The sequence below is a fragment of the Cajanus cajan genome, chromosome 5, assembly GCF_000230855.2.
Source record: "Cajanus cajan strain Asha chromosome 5, NIPB_CcT2T_4, whole genome shotgun sequence".
Lineage (NCBI taxonomy): Eukaryota > Viridiplantae > Streptophyta > Magnoliopsida > Fabales > Fabaceae > Cajanus > Cajanus cajan.
In genome coordinates this window covers 442,889-462,643 of record NC_138521.1, presented here as the reverse complement: position 1 = coordinate 462,643, position 19,755 = coordinate 442,889, and the positions used below count along the sequence as shown (strand labels likewise).

Genomic DNA, 19,755 nt, shown 5'->3' with positions numbered 1-19,755 from the left:
TTCTTTTGACTAATATTTTTTCACGTATCTAAAGTTATACTAGCACTCAATGTATTGACATATTCTTTTTCATGTAGTTGAATCTAAACAATATGTTTAAAATTATGTTCCTCATTAATTGGTAATATTAAAAATAAATATTCATCCACTAATTTAAAATTATGGTTTTCATTTCAAGGATTATTACCATGACCTACAAAGTACAAAGTTTTTTCAGTATATGTTTCCAAATTTTATATTTCAATATTAAATTTTATTAAAAATAAATACTTAAATTTTAATAAATTTAAAAAATTAACAATATATAATATTTAATAATACAAAAATTATTTTAAATATTTAATAATTAAAAAATATATTGATAAATTATACATTCATTGATAAATAAAAAATAAATATGAGAAAAAGAAGTGATAAATGAGAGAAGAGATGAATAAGAAAAAGAAAGAGAGATAGAAAAGAAAGAAAGAAAAGCTAGACAGAAAGATAGAAAAAAGAATATGAGAAAAAAAAAAGAAAATGAGACAAATTAGAGAGATGAACAAAAATAAAATAAAAAATGAGATAGAGAAGAAAAGAAAAGAAAAAGTAGTCAGAATGGTGAGAGAATGGTGAGAGAGAAGAAGAAGAAAAAATATGAGAGAGAAGAAAGAAAAGTGAGGAAAAAAAAAGAGAGAAAGAAATAGTATAAATAAAAGGGGAAAAAAGTTCTAAATGCTAGAGATTTTAAATTATACTAAAAAAATCTCACAAAATTCAGTATTCAAAATAATTCATTGAAATTTTTATATTTTTTATGTCAACAGATATTTTAAAGTAAAAAAAAATCATAATTAAATATCATTAAATTTTGATAAACTATTTAAAAAAAATCTAATTGTCTTAATTGAATATCATCAAATTTTAATTGATTTTTTAAATTTTTTTTATTATCTTGATTGAATATTATAAGACGTTTTTGTAATAAGAGTATTTTAAAATTAAGTGAAATTTTAATCCAATACACCTCTTAAATTATATATTTTTTTGTTTTCACTAAATATCACGATTTTTTCCATTTCATCTTTCAGCTTGATACGTTATTGTTTACTCTTAAAAAATTCTCAAGTAGTTTGCCTGTAAAAGAAATTGTTAGGTCCGTTAAATATATACGTGATTCTAAAAAATAAAGGAAGAAATAAAAAAAAATGATATTTAGAAGGATTAAATATAAAATTAATAGTATTTAGGAAGACTAAAAATTAAACTAAAATCAATATTTAACAGATAAAGTTGAAACTAAAAAGACATGCACGACTGTTATTGAAAAATTAAATAAATCTAGTCAATGAATCAAAATTATTATTAACTGATTGATCCATTATTTTTATATTTTATTTTAATAAAAATTTTAAAATTATGAATATTTAATTGATCAATTGATATTTAATTTAATTTTTAAATTTAATAATTTTAAATTCAAATTTTATCCATATAATAAATAATAATTTTAAATACTATTTTTTATTATTTAAAAATTTAAAGATGAAATTGTCTACATTAAATGAGATAATTATTTTTATAATATATTATAGATATCACTTTTAAAAGAAAATAAACTAATCATAAATAACAATTTATGATTAAATGTTAAGGTTACATTGTGAATTCATAAGATGTTTATTTATAAATATAATAAAATACTATCAGAAACAGTACACCAAAAAAAAATTACATCAATCAAATTTGTACCTGTATAAGGATACACCAATGATCTTCTTGTATTCTGAAGGCCGAACGAGTGTTCTGAACGAGTATTCCGATCCAACGTGAGTAGACGGGTTTGTACCTGTAAAAGACACTCCGATGCTCAAGTCAGCACAAGCACGAAAATCTAGAGTAATTAATGAACAGTGACGTTACCTTTTGACCTGAGTTATTTATACCGACAATCGTGGGCCCTGGACCTTATGGGCTCTGTAACATACTTACCGTATTAGGTAATACTTCTTAATCAGCTAATTAACCCTTAATTATTTATTAAAAATAATTAATAAAGATAAGCCGAACCAGGTGATCGATTGGCAATCGGCCACCTGGTTCGACCATTCGGCCGATAAGAAGGTGGCTGAACGCCCCTACCCGTGCAAAATTAAATTGTAATATGTTAAGGTAAAAAAAAAAACACTGAAGTTAACCTAATCTGAATAAGTTGGGGTAAAGAATATAGAGTCATGATCGCAGTCAGAGGTGTAAAAACATAGATGCTTAACTATTTTTGCACAAATAATATGATACATAAATTTGATTTTTTTTTAATTTATCTGATAAAAAAAGTTGGTCTAATATGGATTTTGATTTTTGAACAAGGATAGATATACATGTATTTAATAATTTAGTAATAATACGATAAGATAAGTTGTTTTTGTTCTCTACAAAAAGCGTGCCCTATTGAAAGCAATTTCTTTTTAGGAAAAAAGTATGAAAATATTGAAATCGAATTGAGGCATAAAGATCTGGTCGGGCGCGGAGAGTTCACCCTTTCATTCAAGCTTTCGTTTTCGGTGCGATTTTGAGTCCTTTCATTTTCTCATCCTTTGCGATTTAACGATTTGAATGTGAATATAGATTTTCTCTCCGTTCTATTGGGTTGTTTATATGAAATTTGCGAATTGGGATGTTGAATAGTTTGCTGAAATAATTTTTCTTTTTTCTTTTTCTTTTGGGCTCTGCTCTATTTCATGTTTGCTTTTTCTGATACTTAATTCAAATCGACGTTCTTAAACAGCTTTAGTTCTTTCGATGCACATTCACTAGTTAGGGTTTTTGTTACTACCCCCAATTATTCATCTGCCCCACCACTTATCTGGGATTACCTGATACACCATTCTACAATTTAAAAAGAAAAAGAAAAATCTTTTGTCTTCAATCGTCGTTGTTTTTTGACAGAGATGTCAGCGTATGACAATGTTGTTGGTGGGAAATTGAAGCTGAAGGGAAAAGCACTGGATGTGGCTGGTGGAGTGAAGAAGAAGAAAAAGAAGAACAAGAGAAATCAAGATCAACTTCTACAAGTCACCGAAGATGAAATTTCAGCAGGTTGGTTGCTATCTTTTTCAGGCAACATATTCTTCTTTCATTAACTGAGGTCTGTTGTTAAATTACAATTTGTTGTAACTAAACCTAGCTATTGAAAATGCTGGATCTTTCAGCAATGTTAAAACCTTTCCTTTGATTCATGATGTATGGTACAATCATCCTGTAACATGGTTCTATTTTATGTCACGTATAGTTCTGCTGAATATGTTGTAGACTTGTAAATAACGGTTCATGGAATTGACATGAGGGCGTGAACTTTAGTGAATACGTTACTATAATAATTGGATATGTAAAATGGTTTGCCTGTGGTCAAGGTGAATGATAACAGTAATAATCTTTGTAGTGGTAAACCCATAGATTTATGTGTGAACTTCCTAGAAGAGATAGATTTTTATTGTTGTTAAAAATGATGGGCAATGGTTTATGGAAATTAGAATATGAAAGATGGAACTTAAATATTATAACTATTTTTTAAGTTTCAGTAAGCAGGTAACTGTTGCGCAAAACTGATGATTTATGGGACTGCTCAGAGTCGCAGTTCTGTTTTTGTTCATCTTCTGCAGTCTTTTTATTTTTAATTCACCATAAATTATGCAATGTATGTTTGATGTAGGTGGAAATACAGAACAAGCCAAAGATCCTAATGATCAAGATGTAAATGATGCAAACGAATTAAGCGGTAAAGGGAAGTCTGCACATTATGATGATCACCTTACACCGGCAGAGAGGCGATACATAGAGCAGAGGGAACAACTTGATGTTCATAGATTGGCTAAAATTGCTAATAAATCTCACCGTGATAGAATTCAGGATTTCAACCAATATCTCGCAAACATGAGCGAGCATTATGATATTCCTAAAGTTGGTCCTGGATGATTCATACAGCTGTACAAGTATGAAGACCAATCCTCATCACTTGTATGTGTTAGTTAATATTAATGCCGTGTGTATGCACAATGCTTATTGGCACTGCATATTCATACTGTGTTGGACCAAGCTATGCCCATATTTCATAATTTCGTATCATAGATATATTTTATTGCATCCCCTGCAGATGGTAAGTATGTTATTGACTTCAATTTAATTTCATCATTATTTTGTTAATTGTTCAAGAATAGGTTAAATGTCAGTTTGCTTATGTTTAATGAAATTGTTTTTAAATCGTTGAAAGCAATTTCGATGTATGTCACTACTTTTTAAAAAAATAGAAATTAATAATTCGAAATCCAATTTGAATTTAGATTCCTATTGATGTTTTGTTCGAAAACTGAAAATTCAATTTGGGTTTTTATGGTCTAAGAAAAAAGAGAATTGGTGACTAAGAATAGATTTTTTTTATAAAGCGTGGTTATATTTTTAGGGAGCTTTATCATATGATTGTGATTTTACTCCAATCAATACAAAATTTTACTAAAAATCACTACTATTAATATCTTCTCTATTTCTTGTCTTTCAATTTTGTTTCCTATCCAAACAGTGTAAAAAATGACGGAACACTGAAATTTGGAATGCAACATTAGGAAATGATGATCTTCAATTGTTGCGGCACTATCAATTTTTACAATTTGAAAATCGATTATTTTAATTATTGAGATTAAATGTTCTTAATCTTTGTAAATAAGTTATTTTTTGTCATTTGTATTATATGATTATTTTTAACTACTTTGATGTTTATCTTATAGTCAAGTGATTATTCCTAATGACATTTACAATTATATTTGATATCATGTTAGTATCTAATATTTCTAAATTTTTCTATAAATTTATAAAAATAAATATTATTTATCTACCTTAAAATAAATATTAAACATTAAAAATAGTAACTTTAAGTTTTAGAGGAATAAAATAAAAATTTTAGGGACCAAAATTAGAATTTACTTATTTTTTACCACCTTTTACAATGATTTCAAATTTTAGAGAGATAAAATAAAATAAAATAAAAAGATTATAGAGACTAAAGAAAAATACAAGAACTGAAAACACATTTAAGGTAAAAATAAAATATCAAATTGTACATTTAACTAAATATAATTAATTTTAAATTATGCATTTAACTAAATATAATTGATTTTATACTTTATTTTTAATTTTTGTCATTTATTAGTTTTTATATTTAGTTTGAATCGAAACTTAATTATTAATTATGCCCATGGTCTATCGCTTGTAAATAAGCACCGGTTAACCACCTCCCTCACAGTTTGCATGAGATTCCACTTATTCCATCTCATCATTTTTATGAATATCTGACAGAACCAATCTCTTAACTCATTCTTTCATCTGAAATCCTAGGGTTTGATAGTCGCAATTAATAAAGCAAATTTTTCTCTTAACACAGGGAACTCTAAAGCTTCCCTTCATACTCTCCACCACGAGTTTTGCATAGAACATGAACATGTGGAGGTGCCCCAAGTAGCCAATGTGTGTGCAACATGATTCACCTCTCGAAATATCGCATGTACCTCTATGTGTCAGGAGTTGACACACCTCTTCAATGGCATTCGCATGCAGATGAGATCCACGTCCAGGAGCAGTAACCGCTTCTCTATAGTCTGTCTCGCAAATGATGGATTTCACTTCATGACCCCATGGTGTCTCCAATGGCAAAAGTTGGAGAAACCTATCACCTAAGCACCATGTTGGTCCCTAACAACACCACCAAATCCCACATTGAGCTTAATGGAGGGGGGTGGAGGGAGTTGCCATATGAGATCTCAGTTCTCTAAAACGCCAGGCTTTAAACGAATATAATCCTCATAGCTTGATCTCACCAAGCAGCAGACTTGGGAGATATGCCATTTCTTAGTTTCACTTAGTGTCCTTACCCATGTTTTATTGGGTGAATTGACGAGCTGCCAAACAAGCTTGCCTAAGAGAGAAACGTTTGCATATCTAGCATCCTGAACTCCTAAATCGTCTAAGTATTTTGGTTTGGTAAATACATCTCAAGAGACTAGATTCCAACGTCTAGAATTCATCTCGGTAGACCATATAATAGATTTAGAGGCCTTAATTGATAGTGGCAGTTTGTGGTAACCAAAGCATTTGCATAATATAGGTAGGCAAGACAATCAACATCGATTTCGTGAGGCAAAGGCGGCCTGCTTTATTAAGCATTTGCCCTTTCCATGAAGTCAATCTAGAGCTGACTTTATCCATAATGATATTGAAGTTTGGTTGGCCAGAATTTTGAAACCCAAGTATTTACCAATATGTGGGGTATCACATGGGCTTGATCCGAAGTTGCTCTACCAAACCAAAGGACATCATCTGCAAAAAGATGACACAGAACCATACCTCCCATAGAAATCGAAATAGGTTCCCAAACATGGTTGTCCACAAGAGTTTGGAGAGGGAGTATTTTATTTAGAACATTTAAGTAAATTAAGTTTTTTTAAGAATGTAACAGAATTTTCAGCCTTTTCTTTTATCTTGTATTATTATTCGGTGATCTTTTACCTTACAAAACCCTTATATTGGGCATGACAATGGTATAAGTTGGAAGCGAGTTTGACTCTCCTCATCTCACCCTCACAATGGCAAGCAAAATTAAGGTTGAGTTTACAAAAGATAGGGATAATAAACTATAAAATTAATAAAATAACTTATTTTTGTTATAAAAGGAAGAAAAAGTAGAAAGAAGAAATAAGACAGTATGAGATAGAGAAAAGATTCTGACTGGTATATTATTTTTGGGAGAGGAGTAACCTATTTATAAGTATATGTGGTAACTGAATAATTACACAATAAAGGGAATAATACATAACGGACATGTAAATGGTAATGATTGATAATGAATATTGACATCCACTAATTAAGCCACTAATTATTATTCATAACACTCCCCCTTGGATGTCCAATATTTAGAATGTGCCTCGTTAAAACCTTACTAGGAAAAACCGTGTGGGATAAAAATCTAATGAAAGAAAAAGAGTACATCATTCATAAATATTTATTTCTCCCCCTCATGCATACAATCTTTAAGACGACGGAGTCCAATCTTGTGTATCAACTGTTCAAAAACTTTTCTTGGAAGTGACTTTGTAAAGAGATCTGTTAGGTTGTCACTTGAGCGGACTTGTTGAACATTTATATCACCATTCCTTTGAAGATCATGAGTAAAAAAGAATTTTGGTAGAATATGCTTTATTCTATCTCCCTTTATGTATCCATCTTTCAATTGTGCAATACATGCAGCATTATCTTCATATATAATTGTCGATGTCATTTTTCTAGAAGATAAACCACAAGTTTCTCGTATGTGTTGAATCACAGATCTTAGCCAAACACATTAATTCACGACTTGCCTCATGTAATGCTAAAATTTCAGCATGATTAGATGAAGTGGCTGATATGGTTTGTTTTACAGATCGCCATGAAATGGCTGTACCACCACTTGTGAACAAATATCTTGTTTGTGATTTACCATTATGAGGATCTGACAAATAACCTGCGTCTGCATAACCATTTAGTTCTGGTTTAGAAACATTTGAATATAATAACCCCATATCCATTGTACCTCTAAGATAACGAAGTATTTATTTAACTCCAATCCAATGTCTTCGTGTAAGTGAAGAACTATATCTTGCTAACAAATTAACAGTAAATACTATATCAGGTCGTGTGTAATTAGCAAGGTACATTAGTGCTCCTATAGCACTAAGATATGGTACTTCAGGACCAAGTATTTCTTCATCCTTTTCTTGGGGTCTAAATGGATCTTTATTAACATCTAAAGATCTTACAACCATGGGAGTGCACAATGGATGTGATTTGTCCATATAAAACCTTTTAAGCACCTTTGTTATATAAGTTTCTTGATGCACAAGAATTCCATTTTCTAAGTATTCAACTTGCAATCTTAGACAAAACTTTGTCCTTCCTAGTTCCTTCATTTCAAATTCTTTCTTTAAGCAATCTATTGCTTTTGAAAGCTCTTCAGGAGTTCCAATAATGTTTATACCACATACACGGACAAATTGGATCATTTTTATATCCTTCTTGTAACAAGTATTCACTTAGTCGATTATACCACATACAACCTGATTGCTTTAGCCCATATAGGGACTTATTTAATTTAATCGAATAATCTTCTCTAGAAATTGCATCGTCAGGCAAATTAAATCCTTCTGGGAGTTTCATATAAATGTCAGCATCAAGAGAGCCATATAAATATGTTGTAACTACATCCATTAGATGTAAATTAAGTTTTTCATGTACAACCAAACTAATTAAATATCGAAAAGTGTTTGCATCCACTACAGGTAAATATGTCTCTTCAAAATCAATACCAGGTCTTTGTGAAAAACCTTGAGCAACTAGTCTTGCTTTGTATCTCACAATTTCACCATTTTCATTTCATTTTCGCACAAAAACCCATTTGTATCCAATTGGTTTTACACCTTTTGGTGTACGTAGTACTGGTCCAAAAACTTTTCGCTTAGCAAGCGAGTCTAATTCTGCCTCAATTGCATCTTTCCATTTTGGCCAATCATTTCTTTGTCGACAATCGTTAATGGATTTTGGATCTTGATCCTCAATATCATTTATTTCATTTAGCGCTATATTATATGCAAACACGTCATCAATATTGACATTGTTTCGATTCTATCGTATTCCATTCATGACATAATTTATTGAGATCTCTTCATTTTCAATAGTTTCAGGTACCTGAATTTCTTCTGGAACTGGAATATGAGTTATGTCAGAGGAATCTTTTTTAGTTTTTACATCCTCAATTTTGTCATTTTGCTCTTTAGCTCCCTTTTTTATTCGAGGATTCTTATCATTGGAACCAATTGGTCTACCACGCTTCAGGCGTATTTGTGATTCGTTTGTAGTATTAAATTGTCCAACAGGGACTTCGACTCTTATTGGAGCATTAGCCGCTGGTACATATGACTTAGTCACCATTTTTGGATCTGTGAATACATTTTGTAATTGGTTGGCTAGATTTTGCAAATGAATTATCTTTTGAACTTCTAGTTCACATTGTTTTGTACGAGGATTAAGATGAGATAGTGATAATTCATTCCAACTAATATCTTTTTCCAACTATTTTTGTTCTCCCCCTAATGTTGGGAAAATCAACTCATTAAAATGGCAATCGGCAAACCTAGCCGTAAATAAATCGTCTGTTAATGATTCAAGATATTTTATTATAGATGAGGATTCATACCCAACATATATTCCCAACCTTCTTTGAGGACCCATTTTGGTTCTTTGAGGAGGGGCAATTGGAACATATACAGCACACCCAAAGATTCTCAAATGAGAAATATTAGGTTGCTCACCAAAAACCAACTGTAAAGGAGAGAATTTGTGATAACTTGTTGGCCTGATGCGAAATAATATTGCGGCATGTAAGATTGCATGCCCCCAAGTTGGCATTGGAAGTTTTGATCTCATGAGTAATGGTCTTGCAATTAGTTTTAAACGTTTGATAAATGATTCTACAAGTCCATTTTGTGTATGAACATGTGCTACTGGATGTTCAATATCAATTCCAATGGATATACAATACTCATTAAAAGCATGAGATGTGAATTCACCAGCATTATCCAAACGAATTTTCTTAATTGGATAATCAAGAAAATGAACTTTTAATCTAATTAGTTGAGCTAATAATCTCGCAAACGTCTGGTTGCGAGTTGATAATAAACAAACATGTGACCATCTTATTGATGCATCAATTAAAACCATAAAATATATAAATGGTCTACATGGGGGGTGTATTGGTCCACAAATATCACCTTGTATTCATTCTAAAAATAAGATAGATTCATGCCCAATTTTTGCTGGTGATGGTCTAATTATTAACTTTCCTTGAGAACAAGCAATACATGAAAAAATATTTGATTGAAGAATCTTCCGGCTCTTCAATAAATGTCTGCATGAGTTTTCAATTATTTTTCACATCATGATAGTTCCAGGGTGACCCAATCGATCATGCCAAACCTCAAATTTATTTTGATTTGTAAACTTCTGGTTTACAATAGTATGTGTTTCAACTGTATTAATATACGTGCAATACAGTCCATAGGAAAAAACAAATAATCTTTCCAATACTTCATTTTTATTCAAGTGGAGTTTCGTGATGTAAAGATATTCTACATTTCCTTCATTGTTTGTTTCAATAAGAAACTCATTTAAACGAATATCCTCAATAAGTTTCTGTAAGACTCAGAAAAATATAATGCATTTTTAATATGCAACTTCGTGTCTTTCAGCAATAATATATTAGCTCTTCTAGAGCCTTCAATTATATTTGTAGTATCATATAACATTAATTTCTCGCATTATTGAATATGAGAAGACAAAAATTAATACATTAGAACATTCACTTCAGGAAATGAAATAATGCTAGTTAAAATGGTCTCTTGCATAAAAAAAATCTCAATATTTTGTTTGTCTTCAAGAGACAATAAACCAACTAAGGATATTTCTTAATCCTTTTTTTATATATATAAAAAAAATATTGCTACTTCTGGAGCAAAATAGATGTATGAAAAATATAATATTTTTCAAATTGAGAAATCATTATAAAAATAACATTCTTGTTATGTATCTTTAGACATCAATTTAATGTCAAAATCTACACTAATTTTATTTTATTTTTTTTATCATCTCATGTATATTATCAACAAATAAATGCTTCACACAAAATAAAATTTTAAAAAAGAAATATATCACTAACACTTTATTTTATCATTTTAGGAAATGAATGATACAACACAATCATATATTCATTTGAGAAAAAAATCATAACTTGTTTATGTCTTTCGTTATAAAAAATGAATGAATCTTTCTCATTATACTTATTAAAAAAAATCATTTAATAAAAATATATTTATGTCATTGCTAGGTTGACTTTAAGGAGATAAAAAATAATGCTAAAAATTAAGGAAATTATTCTCCTTATAAATGTCGTATCAAAAAATTAAGGAAATAAACATTGATCATAATTTCATTAAATTCTATATTTTTGTACAAATCACAATCAAATTATAATTCAATGATATCTCCATCAATTAAAATAATAGACGCATAACATTATGAAAACAAATAATATCAATTATATCAATAAGATTTGAAACCAAACCCTTTAATATTCAATAACGTAACACATGATTCAATTACATGATAAGTTGTTTATTTTAATTAATTTAATCATGAAAAATATCAAATTACAGATGTAGGAAAACTCATAATCTTTTCAAGGCATCACACAAAACCTAAATAGGCTTGAGGACACGCTTCGCTAGTCATAATTTGTATATGTGCCTCAAATATCATTCAACATTACAATTATGACATTTACAAAATTATTCCACTTCCGGTGATGACCTCATTTATATCAAATGATCAAATACAATGTAATATATTTATATCAAAATTTTCACTTCTGGTAAAATTTATTTTATTTTTCACTTTTCATATTATTTTCTCACTTCTAGTGAGAAAATTTATTCCTTCAATTTTATTTTTTTTCATCATTTTCCCACTTCTGGTGAGAAAAAAAATAATAAAGTAAAAGAGGTTGAACATTCTTCTTTGATATTGTCTTCTAGACAGATTTCAAAAATCTATGAAGAATTTATTTATTTAATAGTGTCTTCAGGACTACTATAATGTCTTCAAGAGTACTTTGATTCGTAACAATGTAAACAATACAAATATTTGATAAAATTCTTATTGTGAAAAATGAATAGCTAACCTTGAAATATTTGTCTTGAAAAATATGACTTTCTTCAAGAAAATTCTTCATAGCTTTCTCTTGTAGTTGCAACACCAATAGATAAAAGACTATCGTGATGATAACGTGTTATAAAAGAGAGAAAAAGTAGAGAGAATAAATAAGACAGTATGAGATAAAGAAAAGATTCTGACTGGTGTATTATCTTTGGGAGAGGAGTAACCTATTTATAACTACATGTGGTAACTGAACAATTACACAATAAAGGGAATAATACATAACGGACATATAAATGGTAATGATTGATAATGAATATTGGCATCCACTAATTAAGCCACTAATTATTATTCATAACAGTTTTTAAATTATCTCAATTGACATTTGATAAAAACGAGTACTAATAACACCCTTTAATATACTTTTTAAATATACTCTACGAATAAAATTTATTAAAAACTATACAACTATAAATAAGACTTATTAAATAAGAAATATGACTTGTACAATTTTATTATTTCAATTATTAAAAAATACACTCAAAAGAGTAAGAAGATATATTGCTAGTTATTTTTCTTGAAAAAAGAGTGAGAGAGAGAGATTGTTCAAGTTTTTGTAACTAACATGAAACACTTCTCTAGGTTTTTTTTTTAACTAATGTAATTAGGACATTTAATTCATGAGGACTCTAAAATATTTTCACAAGCTTCGATCCTTACTCCTTTGGGCTAACTATACTAATCTTTAGTTCAAATTTCAGTCACACTTAAAAGAGCACTAAAGATAAAAGAAGTACTCCTTCACAAACTGAATATGTGTTTCCTGTTGAGCTATATCAATCACGTAAAAGAGACCCTCCCCCAGTATTCAGCAATAAATAAATAAATAAATCCTCCCCGAGTCTTTTAAAGTTTTAAGTTACTTTTAGGTGAAAAAAATTGAAATTTAAATGATTATACGAGCATTTTAAAAATGATTAAGTAAAACTTGCAGAGTGTAAAGTTTTTTAACATTCATCAACTATTACAAGCTTAGTCACTTTTATAATTGTCACCTCAAAAACAACTTTTGATTGGTTTACTTAGTGAAAACTTTTATACTGACGCCTTTCAAAAATATAGTTGAAAGCAAAATTATTGTATCATCGATTCCCATGACTTGCTTTGGTTATCAAATTCCAGAGCCGCTGAGGAAGTAATGTTAAATGTAGGCATGTAGCACTTTATATTATTCAAATTCCTCTGCTCCACTTCCAGTTCCAGAGGGGCCTGTCCTCCGCTGTCCACTCACCACTGCTTCCAAAGACTTGGTCGTGGATGCAGCGTCAGCAAACTTGTTGTCTTGAGTTTACTAATGATTTCAGTGATGTGCTTACTGAATGAATCAGGCTACACATTCTGGCAAAAAAAAACGCATAATGGAACCGTACTGCAATTACATCTCATTCGGTGCAGTCAAACGGCAGTTTATTCCTCAAGGGGAGCAGGAGAAAGAAGACGCTAATTTAAATATCATGACCGCTAAATTTTACTGACTGATAAAGCTTGACATGAAAGATTTGTTGAATAAATACTCATTGCTACATCTATGAAATACAGGATTCAAGATAGTCCCTTTCCCCAAAAATTTCACCTATGAATCCAGAATCCACATGCCCACAGGCACTTCATGTTCTAAAATAATTTTATTCTCCTAAATACATATTCAAAGACCATGTTTCGTTTCTTATTCTCAATAAACAAACTGGGGATCACTGAAAACACATGATTATAGCTACACATGAAACTAGATCAAAAGCCAAACCAGCACCAACAAAGGAAATAAATGTGATATGAATGAATCAAACAGTCAAATAAACACTCGGGACGCTGCAACCCTGGTATGCTAGATTGCCTCCTCTTACAATTGGAATAGCACCATATTTGAGCCAACTACCAATCTTCAATCATCGGGTTTCGTCCTCAAGGTTGCGGAAACCATTAGTTAGGTCCTCGTGTAACTTCTGAAATTTGGCAACCAAAGCAGCTTCACCTTCGGCAGGATCCTCAAATTTCTGAGACCTACAATGACAACAGATCGACAGAATAAGACCTACTTTACGTGTCAAAATTAGTCATGTAGTGTAGCACTAGATTACTCACACTAATCGATAGAAGAGATCTCCCAAACGATGCTTGATGAGGGTATAACTTATCTTCTGACCATCTGAACCAGCTCCCCTCTCTACTGCCTGCACAAGTAAGCCAGCCCCACGTTAAGTTCTATACTTTGAATGCAATTTATTAGCCATCTTAACTGGATTTTTTTTAAGGCCGAAGTAATAAAACTATGGTTGAGCTATGATCAAGAAGAATGCAGAACACAAACAATTTCTGGTCTCCGAATGTGTGTGAAATAGTAGACATGGTGAAATAGTACCTTGGAACCTACATGCCTATGTTCACATGGATGTTTCTCTCTTTTTTTTCCTAATATAAATAACAAAAAACCACTGACTGATTCCTTACACCACCATACCTGATTTGCCAAATTGTAGAAATGGATAATGTTGCGCATCATCCAAACAGACTTGTAGAAGGGGCAGAATTTGTCATATCTATCACAGCCATACAAAAGGGGCCAACATAAGAACAACAAATAAAAACAATATTATAATACATGCTAAAGTTAGCCAAATACAAGGCCACTTACGGTGTAAAGGCATTTTGAGCAAGATAATCCTCTCTCAAAAGCTTGGCAGTTTCTAAGGTGATCTTATCTCCTTCAGCTAAAGCATCCTTGCCCACAAGCTGGAGTAAAGCAGGTCAATAAATGATCCAGTAATGTTTAGTAGTAATAGAACAAATGCATGTGCATCATTACAAATTTTGACTGAACTAAAAAACAACACCATAATTTAGTAGTGTTTAACACATGTTACCAAGGTTTAGACTACATAGCATTCTGTACACAAGTTATTTATGATACCACCTGTATTCTTGGAAGAGGCTTGAACAATTCTTAATCCCATACAAGGAGAAAGCATGGGGGCATCTCTTTAATAAACAATGAAAATGATAGAACAAATAAAAAAAACACGCACCTGAACAATTTCATTCAGGTCATCTTCTCTTTGCAGAACTTCACGAGCCTTTGTCCTAATGTTGATAAAATCTGGATCAAATTGCTCATAAAAGGTTTCAAGTGCCTAAAAGATGCCAGAAAGAAAATATTAAAATATTATGAAAAATTATGGGACCAAAACACGAATTATATGCATACAAATATAGAAAGCTGGAGATGAGTTACATAGTAACCAACTTTAGAACATACCGTTGAGTATTTTGAATAAGAAATAAGCCAGTTCACAGAAGGAAAGTGCTTCCTCTGAGCAAGCTTCTTGTCCAAACCCCAGAAAACCTACCAATTAGCAGAAAATCAACTTCATGATGAATTGAAAGTTATAGGATAGGTAGAAGAAGAAATAGCCAAAGGGATATTTATAGTCATATTATAATCTTAAATAGGGTTTTAATAATTTGTGGACATTGGTCAAGACAACCTAATGCTCATTACATTGCAGGTAATTCCCCATTTTTAACCATATTTGAAAGTATAGTTTTACCTGAACTATGCTGAGGGTTGCAGATGTCACAGGATCTGAGAAATCTCCTCCAGGTGGTGAAACAGCACCAACAATTGTTACACTACCTGTACGTTCAGGGCCTCCAAGACATTTCACTTTCCCAGCCCGTTCATAGAAAGAGGCTAAACGTGCTGCAAGGTATGCAGGATATCCACTATCTGCAGGCATTTCTGCCTGTGGAAGACAATATCATCAAAATATATTGATCAATGTTCATTCTCATGTCTCATGCCTAATAGTATATAAATTGTCTATTTTACACTAGTCAAGAAAGAAAATTCAACATCATGAAGTGAAGCTAAAAAATAATATTTATGTATTTTAAGCACAAAAAATAAAATAAAAATCTTTCTAAAAGACTGATGAACTACTATTACTGTAATAAAATTCTCACCAGTCGTCCAGAGATTTCACGCAATGCTTCTGCCCATCTAGATGTAGAATCTGCCATCATACTGACATTATAACCCATATCTCTAAAATACTCGGCTAATGTGATTCCTGCAATTCAAAAAAATAATACATCACCAAAATCAGTGTTAAAACTCCCATGCAGCACACTGGTCAAACTAGTTCATTAAAAGGGAAAATATAACAAACATTCAACTAAAGTGAAAAATGTAGGAATACAAAGAGTGGCACATCAATATGCAGAATATAGGTTTTTCCTAATTTTGGCACTAAGCACAGATCGACAACAAAGTTTACAGCATAACAAAGGAAGGTCACGAGAAATACTACTGATTGAAATCCTACAAGGCTTTCATAAGCCAGATAAATTATAATTGACAATAGGAGAGGATTAGTAAATATTAATTCACAACAATAAATAGAAGTTCAACATTCAAGAATTTAAGAGCTACCAAGTCACCTGTATAAATTGAAGCTTCACGAGCAGCCACTGGCATGTTTGAAGTGTTAGCCACTAGTGTTGTACGCTTCATGACAGATTCTTCACGACCATCAGGTAATGTCATTGTAAGTTGGGGGAAGTCCATGAGAACCTAAATAATCATTAACTTAGTATGACCAACTGCAAAATAAAAAATAAAAAAAAAACAAAAAAAACACAGCATTTGATAAAAGTAACTAAACAGAAAGCATACCTCTGCCATTTCATTTCCACGTTCCCCACAACCGACATAAACAACAGCATCAGAATTGGAATACTGACATAGAGGAAAAAAAATTAATTAAGGAAAATATTTACAATTAAAAATCATTGTCTCAATAGGGTGTACTAAGTTCACCTTAGAAAGAGCCTGACTAATGACTGTTTTACCACAACCAAAAGCTCCTGGAATTGCACAAGTCCCGCCAAGAACTGAGGGGAAAAGAGCATCCAGAACACGCTGTACAAAACAGAAGTCATTAGCATAAAAAGCATCAAAATTAAATCATGGATGAGACACTTGATAATAATTGAGTTTACCTGACCAGTTAGAAGAGGAGTATCAGCTGCAAGTTTTGATGCAACAGGCCTTGGTGTACGTACAGGCCAAGTCTGAAAATGGGTAAAGTACATGCAAGGAAGTTGTAATGCAGGATAATGATAAGAAAGACCAATATACTTCAATGAAGCAACAACAATGAACAAAAGATATGGGTAGCAACCTGAAGCATGGTGAAACTCTTTTTGACACCTTGAAACTCAAGCTCCAATACATTATCCTGAAAATAATAGAAAAATCAAAATCATATACAGCAGACAATAAATAATGGACTTAAAAATTATCTTCAAACAAAAATAGAACTGGATATCCAATAGAAAGAAGTTCAAAAAAACAAACCGTTATGGAATATTGGCCAGGTGGAGCAATGTAGGTAATCTTTCCCATGGCATCAGGAGGAAGTCCAATATGGTGTTGCATTAAACTGTTCTCAAAAACAGTCTGCAATGGTATATATTCACACAGAGATTTAGAAAAAACTGATTAACAAAAAAGGAACTACTTGCAAGCTAACCTAAAAGGCTAAAGAACATACAGCATATAGATCTCCACCAGTTAATAGGTCGCCTTCACCTGTCACCAGTGCATAAAATAGAATTTTCAGAAAAAATGGACCACATAACACTTCTTTTCTGTATAGAACTTGACAATAAAAAGAACAATAATTTCTCCGGTACCAATTTTCTTGGGCTGAAATTCCCATAGTGTATCTTTGTCAAGTGCTGGAACAGAGACACCACGAGGAATATAGACATCACCCGATCTTTTAGCAATAGTTTTCAAAGGCCTCTGTCAGGATAAAGAATTACTTAAAAGAGGGAAAAAAAAACAGGCCAAGAAGGTGAAATTTAACCATCTGAAAATTGGTCACAGCAACTGAAAACAGATAGAACTGAATATTCTGCTTAGAGAAAAGGCACACCTGAATTCCATCAAAAATATTCCCCAATATTCCAGGCCCCAACTCCACGGACAAAGGCTGTTATAGAACACACGCCGCTTATCAGCCGAAGCACGCAATAAGAATTTAAACACGAGAGAATGGTTTATTAAAGAATCTAACCTTGTGTGTCCGTAACACTGGATCATTAACCATTAAGCCAGCGGTTTCCTCATAAACTAAAATTGCAGAGTAGCGATAAGTTTCTCATTGAAAAGTAACAAAATGATAAAAAGAGGAAAATCCGGTATCTGAATGCAGTGCACAGTTATAAATCATAGAAGGCATGTAATTGCACCTTGGATAGTAGCAGAATCCCCTTCTAGACGAATAATTTCACCAATGAGATTATCACGACCAACACGCACCAGTTCATACATAGCAGCACCAGCCATGCCATCTGCAACCACCACTGGTCCAGATACCTGTTTTAATCGCGAAAACATAGTTTAGCATCCATGACCAAACTTACGGAGGTTAAAATGATCTTTAATTATGGAGAACGAAGAGTTGTTAACGCACGGAATTAAGTGGATCAAGTCGTCAACGAAACAAAAGTAAACTAGCATGAACGAATTACGATAACAGAAGCAAAAAAAAAAAAAAATAATAATAATAATAATAGATCAAGCGGTTATTATAGAGAATGAACACATATCCGATGCCTGTAAACGAAAGCGCTGATAAAATGAAAAATAAGTAACAGAGCGAGGACGTGCGCGATTAGATCCAAGAGTGGAGAAAGTTGATTGGAGTTGGATCCGATGGTGGAAATGGAAGAAGAAGCAGTGGATTAGGAACAAACCTTGCGAACGTAACCGTATTCACTTTCCTTCTCGGAGTCCTCGAAGGTGGTCAAGCGAGCTCCATAAACGGCGGGCATTTTGAGATCGGAGAGGAGTTTGAAGATCCGATGCGAAGAGAGAAAGGATCAAAACCCTAAGGAAGTGTACTCGTTGTTTGTGTATGCGATGGGAATATGGAAGAAACTGTGATTTGTTTGATTTGATCCAGAGATATACTCTAACACAACACAACACGTAGCCTCCTCCTTCCTCCCACGTCGCTATTTGTCCACACAATACTCACTCTTCCTTTTCTCTCATTAATTATTTTTTATTAAAAACAAATCCATCTTCCCAGATTGGACCCAGCCTTCTTTATTACTTCCATGCCATTCACCCTTTTCACCTTCACGTGATTAATATGCCGTATCTGTCCCCTTAAATTTAACAAATAAATATTTAAAATAAACAAACAAATTCTGTGTGTTGAGGACTTGAGACTTCAGACTCATCTTATCCTCTCTATCAATATTAATTTCGATATGAGTAATGGGATTAAAACTTTCACTTGTCAAATTTTTTATTAGTCCTTATTTATTAATATTGATATTATTAAAAAATATAATATTTTATAATATTATATAAATAGTCACCACACTCTATTAAATTACACATAAAAAAATAATTATGGATTATTAAGAATATCACTTTATTTTATGCATTATATATATTAATTAGCAAGATGTTCTTTGATTATATATTAAAACTAGTATTATATATACACTTCTTTATTTGGAAAAATTATTTTAAAATTATAATCTTAATTTTTTACTTTTAAAAATTACAAATCTTATAAATCATTATTCTTAAATTAAAAACTTTATTTGATTACAATAGTATCTTATTGGATATATAAATATTTTTTATTAAAATAATTTTATTAGATATATTTCTTTATTCAAATGTCGATATAAATATAACATTAATTTTATTTATGATTTAATTATTTTTTGTAGATAATAAAAAAATAATTACATATATATATATATATATAAATTATGTGTATAATAATTTTTATATTTGATAAAATTTAAATTATTTTAAATTTTGATAATTTAAATAAAGAATTCAACAAAAGAAATAAACAAAAAAAATTATATTATTTTATTTCATTAAAAAAAAGTAAT

General features: G+C 31.2%; 2 protein-coding genes across 2 annotated transcripts; one reads left to right on the top strand and one right to left on the bottom strand.

Annotated features, from left to right (window-relative positions):
* Positions 1-2,383: 2,383 nt before the first annotated feature.
* Positions 2,384-4,182, top strand: LOC109807986 (7-dehydrocholesterol reductase-like protein). Its single transcript, XM_020370762.3, has 3 exons — positions 2,384-2,543; positions 2,929-3,078; positions 3,692-4,182. The coding sequence occupies exons 2-3, from the start codon at positions 2,931-2,933 to the stop codon at positions 3,952-3,954; spliced, it is 411 nt and encodes a 136-aa protein (XP_020226351.1). The 5' UTR covers positions 2,384-2,543; positions 2,929-2,930; the 3' UTR covers positions 3,955-4,182.
* A 9,129-nt stretch (positions 4,183-13,311) lies between these two features.
* On the bottom strand, positions 13,312-18,869 carry LOC109807965 (V-type proton ATPase catalytic subunit A). The gene is made up of 20 exons (XM_020370724.3): positions 18,589-18,869; positions 18,082-18,208; positions 17,907-17,962; positions 17,766-17,822; positions 17,521-17,632; positions 17,379-17,416; positions 17,183-17,284; positions 17,007-17,063; positions 16,825-16,896; positions 16,643-16,744; positions 16,499-16,561; positions 16,264-16,396; positions 15,787-15,893; positions 15,372-15,566; positions 15,080-15,166; positions 14,850-14,954; positions 14,459-14,556; positions 14,285-14,363; positions 13,909-13,997; positions 13,312-13,827 (listed from the first exon to the last, which is right to left on the bottom strand). The coding sequence occupies exons 1-20, from the start codon at positions 18,664-18,666 to the stop codon at positions 13,713-13,715; spliced, it is 1,872 nt and encodes a 623-aa protein (XP_020226313.1). The 5' UTR covers positions 18,667-18,869; the 3' UTR covers positions 13,312-13,712.
* Between the last annotated feature and the right edge of the window lie 886 nt (positions 18,870-19,755).